General features: G+C 39.0%; 1 protein-coding gene across 8 annotated transcripts in view; it reads right to left on the bottom strand.

Annotated features, from left to right (window-relative positions):
* The window catches only part of esrrga (estrogen-related receptor gamma a), a 254,277-nt gene that overhangs the window by 39,767 nt on the left and 206,115 nt on the right, over window positions 1-8,395 (bottom strand). For 6 of the 8 annotated variants that reach the window (XM_015037362.1, XM_015037360.1, XM_015037358.1 and 3 more), the window contains one exon: window positions 7,780-7,908. In XM_015037362.1, the coding sequence (XP_014892848.1) occupies window positions 7,780-7,908 (129 nt within the window). The remainder of the gene's footprint in view (window positions 1-7,779; window positions 7,909-8,395) is intronic. The other 2 variants (XM_015037361.1, XM_015037359.1) reach the window with 1 other exon arrangement.

The following is an 8,395-nucleotide window of genomic DNA, read 5'->3' as shown; positions in this document are numbered from 1 at the left end:
TAAAAAAAAAAGAAAAAAAAAAAAGGGGGGGGTGAGGAGAAGGAGGGGGGGGGGGGGGGGTGAGTAGGTAGACAAGTAAAATGAATGAATTTTTGTAGATCACAGCCAAAAGGAGTTAACTGTAGATAGACGGTTAAAAAAAGCAAATAGTGGGAGACAAAGGAAAAGAGAGAAATGAGGGACCACATATTCCTTTGGTGTATTAACTGTGTTGAAGTCACCTTAAACTAGTTTTGGACTTAGATGTTGTGTATATGTGTGTTACGCTGCAGTGCGGATGTAATAACATTACAGTTTTTCCTGTGCGGCTTTATGGACTGATGGGTGACTGCAGTGGGCAAGACAAGAGCCCCATTTAAATCTAGAGTGTGTATCTGTTACTGGTATTACTTGTGTCTGAGGACATAAATCTGCTGACACGTTAACGTCGCTGGGACTCATCCTTTTTGCTGCAAAGCGTAAGCCTTTTCAGCACGAAAAAAAAGAGCAAAAAATCCTGAGCATAACACTTAAAATGTAACAGTTAATAATGAGTAACCGTATAATTATGTATTGCATGAATAAATATAGGTTGAATCCAGAGAAAGACACACACACAATGAAAACTGAACATATTTTATGTGCGTCAAAAACGTTTAGAATACACTGGTGATGTCAGACATTTGTCCGATGTCAGAGATAAAATAAAGGCGGTATGAGCGAAGATGAGAAGCGAATGTGTGGTGTCATGCAGTGATGTTTGTTTAGACCAGAACAGATCTGAACAGCCGTGCCTAAGGCAGTGGGCAGGTGGCTGTCACTGGAGTGTGAATTTGTAGCTGCGTGTGAGTGAGATCGAGTGAAGTACCAGAATAAGTGTGGTCTCCTTTGCGCACATAACACAATGAAACTACAATCTGAATACTCCACTGCACATTTAAAGCATCTTAAAAATACCTCAATAGAACTAATTATTTATAAACTGTTAAAGTATCAAAAAACACGTTTTCATATGTGTCTAAATTGGGAAAAACATGCTGCAATTTGTGAAACTGTGCACCATGTGTATTGTTTAGGATGCATGACAAGTTTCTGTAAAGCATGTGTCCTGGGAGGAAGGCTGTAAAATTCACAAGGCCCTACTGTCTCAGAATAGTTTGATGATGAAAAATGTAGTTCTCTTTTCACAGTCTGTGAATGCTCAATTTGTCAAATAATTACTAGCTAAATCAATTGCAATAACAACAATTACTTGGCGTGAGGTAAGTAAATTTTCACCAGTGCAGATGGAAAGTCTGCATAGTGTAGCTTATACATTGTTGCTATTTGATCATAGCTGCCACATTTGAAACCTACACACACACACACATTATATATATATATATATATATATATATATAAGTACTTATATATACCTAAGCTACAATATCACATGTGTCAGAAGGTACTGATTAAAGGGCAAGGCAAAATACAAAGAGTTGTGATTGGACTAAAAGACATTTAGAAGCAGCCCACCTTCATATTTGCCTGTCTAATTATTATGTGAGAGTGTTTCTGGTTGCAGCTTTGCCTGCTAAAATTCCGCCTTTCTTCTCTCTTTGCAAAGAAAGCATTCGTGAAAGAGAGCGGACCACTTAGGCCGATCTCTCGTCACTCCACTTCCATTATCGCTTCTTTCTAGCAGGGATGCAACCAGATGCCAGAAGCACAATCACACACAGTCATGCAGGACAGACACTACAGGGCCAGATTTAGATACAAGGCTCCCATGGGGGGAACTCCAGACGCCACCAGTTGTCTCGCTCTCCCGTCTTTTGTTTTTCCTCAACTCTCGCCTCCTTCAATCTCACCATCACCCCCATTCATCCCTTTTGTCATTCTCCTTTTAGGTCCCCTGTTGTTTATTTATTATCACATCTCTACGCCATTTTTTTCTGGATCATTATATATGTACCAGAGTAATTGAGAAAGACAAACTAAACACAAACTAGTTGATTTAGTTGACATGCTCTTCTTCAACCATTTAAGTCAAGCAATCGTCTACATGGTTGCAGGGGCAATGAGGGTGGATGCCAGCAATCAAGATAGCTGAGCTTTCAGTCGAGTTAAGAGCCACACACACTACCAGCTGTACACACACACACACACGCACACACACACACACACACACAAGTAGCAACACTCACACAGACTGGGGCCTTCCACCTGATCTCACTCATTAGGTCTCAGAGGCTATGGGGAGCAGGGCCAAAGCTGGCACTAGGTGTTAATTTGTGTGTGCATACGTGCGTGTGTGCGGCACGGCGCCAAGGTTTATATCTGCAGTCTGAGGACTTGTCCCTCTAGAAGCACAACCATCCCAATCCAGCTGGCCATTTATGACTTTATAAAGATGCAGGCATTGGATTCAACGCATTCTGCCTGCTCATTCAGGATTCATCTTCAAAGTCGCTGCTGAATCTGAGCACATTTGTCAGAATATGTACGGTATATGTGTCTGTTGAATACTGCTGCGTGACTCTGCCAATTCCTTTCATATTTACATGTTTAATCTGTGCTTTCTAATGATAATAATTCTACAAATCACAGCTGATGTTAGACATGTAATGTCTGTAATGTATGCAATGTTTGCAGTTAGGATTACTTGACATCTCCAATCTTGCTCCTACAGTTTTTACCTGTGGTCTAGCTGCTCTATCATCCCCCTTACCATTTCTCAGTAGATTTGAGCCCCACCCCAATGACCTTTTGGTCTTCAGCTGACGCATCATTACGGTCCCATTAAAAATGGACAGCCAGCCATTGCCAGAGGGGTCGTTCTCATAATACAATAAGAACGTCTTTTAATTGTCTTGCTCTGGAAATTTGCTGCTACATATTTGTGGGTGGGTGACTAAGGTTTGTTCCTGAATGACTGATTTCCAGTTTGTTCAATGACCGTTTTGCTCTCCTCTTCTTCCTCACAGTAGATGATGTGTAAATGCATCGTCAGCTCATTCATAGATCAGGTAGTGAGTTTAAGAGAACATGTAAAAACAGATATCTGCTCTGAGTTTGTTTCCTGACCCCCTGGCCTCTTGTTCTTCAGGTTCCCATCTACACACAAACACACACTCACATACTGTTCCTTACTGCCTCACTTGCTCTTCATCTCACCCTCTCTGTCTCCCAGGGCGACAAAGCTAATTTGAGGCAGATCTTGCCCTAAGGGGTAAACTGCAGCATCTACACACAAACATGCCTCCATTCCCCCTCCCCCCCTCCCCCCCACTCCACCCTGACCACTTTATCTTCACCTTTCTGCCGTGAGCTACCCCCTGACAACCACAGTTAGCACTGACGCTAACTGATCTAGCCACTTACCATCATCATCTATGCAATTTTGCAGTAACACTGTCAACACCAAGAAGAGAAGAATGAAACACACTAAGTAATGTTCACACACACACACACACACACACACACACGCACACACACACACACACACACACACACGAGTCTGCTGAGGATTTTTTGTTCAATATAATACAATTTCTAGCCATGTGAAATAAGAGTGATGTGACATGTAGTTTATGACACAGGCAACTTCTAAGCATGAATAAGCATATACATGCATTATAAAAAGTAATGAAAATAAAATTCATGATGTCAACATGGGGAGCCAAGCATGAAATGAAATGAATCTGGATTCTTGGTGAAATTTAGCAGCGATTAAAGTGGAAGTTTTCAGAAAAGATTCAAATTAGATATACGTCGACTAGCCATAATATGATCAACTTCTTACATTCGGATGCAAAAGGGGCTTACTACAGATTAATTAATTTAATGTCTTGATATAAATATGGAACGTTTAGATGTTAACACTGTAGTGATTACAAACATCATTGATTTGTCATATGAAAATATCAACTAAGAAAAAAAAAAGAAGCAATTGTTAGCTTTTTGAAACTGTCTCAAATTTTCCACTTAGAATTATATTAGAACTCAGACCTCCTTTTATAAATGGTAGCATACTGGGAAGTGATGAATCTGTAGAGGTTTAAGATAATAGCTGAGCATGGACCAATAACAAAGGTTTTCCCAAAAGAACATTGTCATTGTCACAAAATAAGTAACGGCTGAATGGTAAATATGCTAATGGCTAAAAATGTTTAACGCTGCTATACATTAAATCTATTGATATTTCGCAAAGGTCTAAGAAGAATTAAAATTACCAATGAGAAAATGGATATATCAATTCTCCAAATGAGCCTTATTCATATGAAGAGTGGGGCCCCTTGTATTAAATTCACACTCTGCGCAACAAATGGGGTGGCTGTGGTCTGTCATGTTGATGTATAGATATGCAGCCTCATGTGAATGTGCATGATATATGTGTGTAGAGCAGGGAGGCAGTTGTAACAAAAGGCAGCTATTTGTTTGCCTGCTCTCGACAGAAACACACAAACACATGTCCCTCAGTTGCGTTCCCTCTTTTTCCAGTGGAATGTGTCATCCATCATTTTATTTTATTTTTTAAATTTGTAAGATTTAGGAGTTCATTTCTGTTTTTTTTTTTTTTTTCTTTTCTGTTGGTCCCCTGTAATCAAAGCACAATTTGACACAATTTTCTTTTTAGAGGTTTTAGAGTCTTCTGTGCTAAGCTACTACTAGCTTTGGTCCAACTAAAACAAGATTTCATTACCAAAGCGCCTTTAAATAGCGTTCATTTAGAGTAACTCGTTTCAAACTGGTTTTAAGGTAGCAGTGACTCAACAACATCCCCTTTGAAATGTTGACTTCCACTGTTAAATGATGAACTTAAAAAAATTAGACAAAGCTTTCTGGTTGTGATGAAAATCTCTAAACTCATTGTTGACTTAATTAAGGTGAGTTCATTCAAGTATGGACACAAATGTCACCCCAAATTACTTTGTAATATAGACTCCATTTACAGAAAAATGTACAATTAAAATGAACAAATACATTTCATATAGACTGATTTAAATTCAATTACATGCATTTCTCCTTTCATCCTAAAGTAAAATACAGTTCACAATTGGTAAAAAGGGATTTGTCCAAGAAAACCCAGGTGCGCTATCTAAATCATTATTACTTTATTTTTTAAAATTACCCATGTAAGTAAACATAAAAATAAAAATACTCAAAGGCTTCCAGAAAACAAAAACAAAAAACTAAACACTGAAATGATCCAGGAAGCCTTTCATTAAGTAAAATTTGTCACCTTATATGTAAAGATTAAAATGATCTGCAATTAAGTACATTTTAAATCCTTACTTTTCCTTTAAACTTAAAGGGATTCAAAAGTGACTTCTCATTCCTGAATATCTCACAATTTTTAAAAAATTTTCCCCCCAAACTCTTTAAATAAAAAAATGTGACTTTACAAACACCATAGCAAAGAGCTGCGTCGTCTCTTCGCCAAGTGAAAGGAAGCAGACTGGACGTGTTAACTAGTAGACTGTTGGAGTTGCCAATATTACATTCGACTGCATGTGTGTGTCTGTTAACAGCCACATACACAAGATAAAACTCTAGAGATGAGACATAGGTTGTGCTATGTCAGATCAACTGGGAGAACAAATGCTACGACAGCAGCTTGTTAGAGAAAAGTGTGTGTGTGTGTGTGTTTGTCTCTGCAGAAAAAAGATAGACTGAGCAAACTTAGTTGCTTGCAATTATTGCAGTTTCATCGTGATTAGAAGAAAAATGTAACTGTATTTTTGTTTCAATTAAAACAATACCGCAGTTACTCTGTAGATGCATGTATAGGAAGACATGGTATTCATATTTTAGAGTTCTTCCATTACCGTACGACACAAAACAGAAAACAGAAAAAGCTAAATAATTCTGAGTGGTATAAGACATGGGGAGAGACAGAGGGTGGGTCGGCTGGAGGGAGGGCTGGCACGGTGTCGGCACCGGCATGCTCCCTGACCACTGGAAGGAAGGGGGCGCGGGCCAGGTCTCCCATCAATTACAACCTTGACCCTTCGCTCCTCTCCTTTCTTGCCGTCTCTCACACACTTTCTGCCTCATTCAACCATCCTCCCCCTGCCTCTCATCCTCCCTTGGTCCCCCTCCTCTGCTCCTATAAATCAATCTCTTACCCTCCCTCCCCCTGTCCCTCCATCTCATCCCCAAGGCTTCTCCCACCTTCACCATCCCTCTCTCTCTCCCTCTTTTTCTCTATATACCTTCCTCGTCATCCCTCCCCACTCCTCTCTGCCTGTTTTCATTGCTGGAAGTGCAGTGGGAGTAGAAAGGTCAAAGGTGGGCATACAGGAGAGAACGAAAGAGGCAAAAGGCAACAAGGGAATGTAAAAATGAGAGAGTGAGTGTATTTAATCAAAGTGGTGTTGGAGCAGATAAAATCTTTTGTTTTTTGGCTTTATCTGTCTCTGGGCAGCTACTGAAAGTGTTGGTTGTCGTCTTAGCTCTTCGTCTTCTTCATGTAAATTAGAAATACATGCTTCTTGTGCACTTTTGTTCAAAGGTTCACATTTATACAGCTAAATCTTCGTCCTTCAAGAGCTGAGATGTTCTCTAAACATAGGCACAGGTGTTACCTGGTGTTGCATTGGGTAATGTGTGGGAACAGAAAGGTACGTAAAAAAGTATTTGGAAAAACAAACAGCAAATCCAGAGGAGATTTCTAACTGTTTTATGTGTTTTACATGCAGGATTGTTTGATAATAATGACACACACTGATCTCTTTATTTTATTAGGCTTTTACTTTTACATAAATATATCTTATTGCTAAATAATTCAGTGTTGACCATATTCCTAGTATATCTGCAGTCAGCATTTAGGCATGAATATTCGATCCCTTTTTTGGCAGCATTGGTAAAGTTCATTTAAGTTGGTTGGGTTCCTGGCACAGACACAGTGTTATTCATAGACCACATATTTTCAATAGGATTGAGGTCAGGGCCATTCCAGAAGCAGAATGCTGCTTTTAAATCCTGCTTTATCTATTCTGAAAGCAGTTTGGGAGTTTGTTAGGGAAGACTGCCTGTTGCAAATTCTAGCTATGTCCAAAATGTCAGTCACAGGATGTCACCCCTTAGGTGAAAGTGGTTAAAATGTTTAAAAACCTTTCTGCACACCATTCCTGTCTACTAGAGAAATATTTTATGGTAAGACAAGCCAAAGGTTGGGCTATGTGTGCTTAAGTATCTTTGGAGGAGTCAAGATGAGGCTTTTAAATCTAGAACCAATGTGTGTTAAGTATAGGAGAGTCAGCATCATGCTGTGGGTTAGATTTACTACTAGTACTGTTGGTATGTTGCATAAACAGAAACAATTACAAAAGGGGAGGGCAACCTCCGTATTTACTTTCACCTACTAGAACATTGAAACTTGGATGTATCTGGATGTTCTAACTTTGACATTTATCCCAATCCTAGGTCTACATAAAAACTGGATTGGGAATGGAAAAGCAGGCCAACACACTCTTTGGAAACCAAAAACCCTAAAGGGAAACCAATGAATTTAACGTAACTCTACCAATACCAGTTTTCAAATATTCAGCAATGATTGTGTCAAAAATGTGTTGACGGCTACACAAAGTGTATGGTTGAAGTATAACTTTCTATAAAACATTGAACCAATTATTTTTAGGGTAAGTACATGTTTGAATTGCGATGCTTAATTTTTACTTTATGCAGATGAGATAAAATCAACAATAAAAACCAAATGTGTGCGCCTATTGCTTTCTTAAATTTGGCCTCAGTTTATCTAGACACATTTAAAAATGCCAGAAGTATACAAGTTAACAAAAAATTGTAAGACGAGACCTTTTCCCTTACCCTCCCTCAGCATGCCCACAGTCAGACACTTCATAAAGCGGCAGGCCTGGCATGACTTGCGTCTTCTCTTGGTGATCTCACACTCGTTGGTAGCGGGACAGCTGTACTCAATGTTGCCTGTGGCATGCAGACAAGTTGGAGAAGGACAGAGGGAGAAGTTTAATAGCAGATAAAATACATCAACAGGCAGACAGAAAGGCAGACGTGGTGAGAGACACCAGAAACCCTCAGCACGCGTTTGAAGAAAACCAGAAAGCTTAAAGTTGAAGTTCAGCAAATGTGTGAATGAAAATATGAATTTGTGAAACTGAATGAATTAATGGGGATGGGGTCTGTGAACGTTCGCTTCTAAGTACATTAGAAAATCATTTGAATGTTAATTCAGATTAAGAACTGACTCAATTGCTATTCCTTACAGAATGATGATGTATTCAAATATTTATTTAAAGTACTGATGATGGCTTACAAGAAAATTTCTACTGTTCAAAATTAGGAAAGTTTTGTCTGACTAATCAAGATGAGTTCCACTTTTTGAACTTAATTGCTAAATAAATACAATTCCCACAATATTCTAATCTAATAAGCTGCACTTATACTCTATCAT

Source organism: Poecilia latipinna, unplaced genomic scaffold, assembly GCF_001443285.1.
Source record: "Poecilia latipinna isolate Pla-1442-1.1 unplaced genomic scaffold, P_latipinna-1.0 Scaffold402, whole genome shotgun sequence".
NCBI classification, from domain to species: Eukaryota; Metazoa; Chordata; class Actinopteri; order Cyprinodontiformes; family Poeciliidae; genus Poecilia; species Poecilia latipinna.
This window is presented reverse-complemented; position numbering and strand designations above follow the sequence as displayed.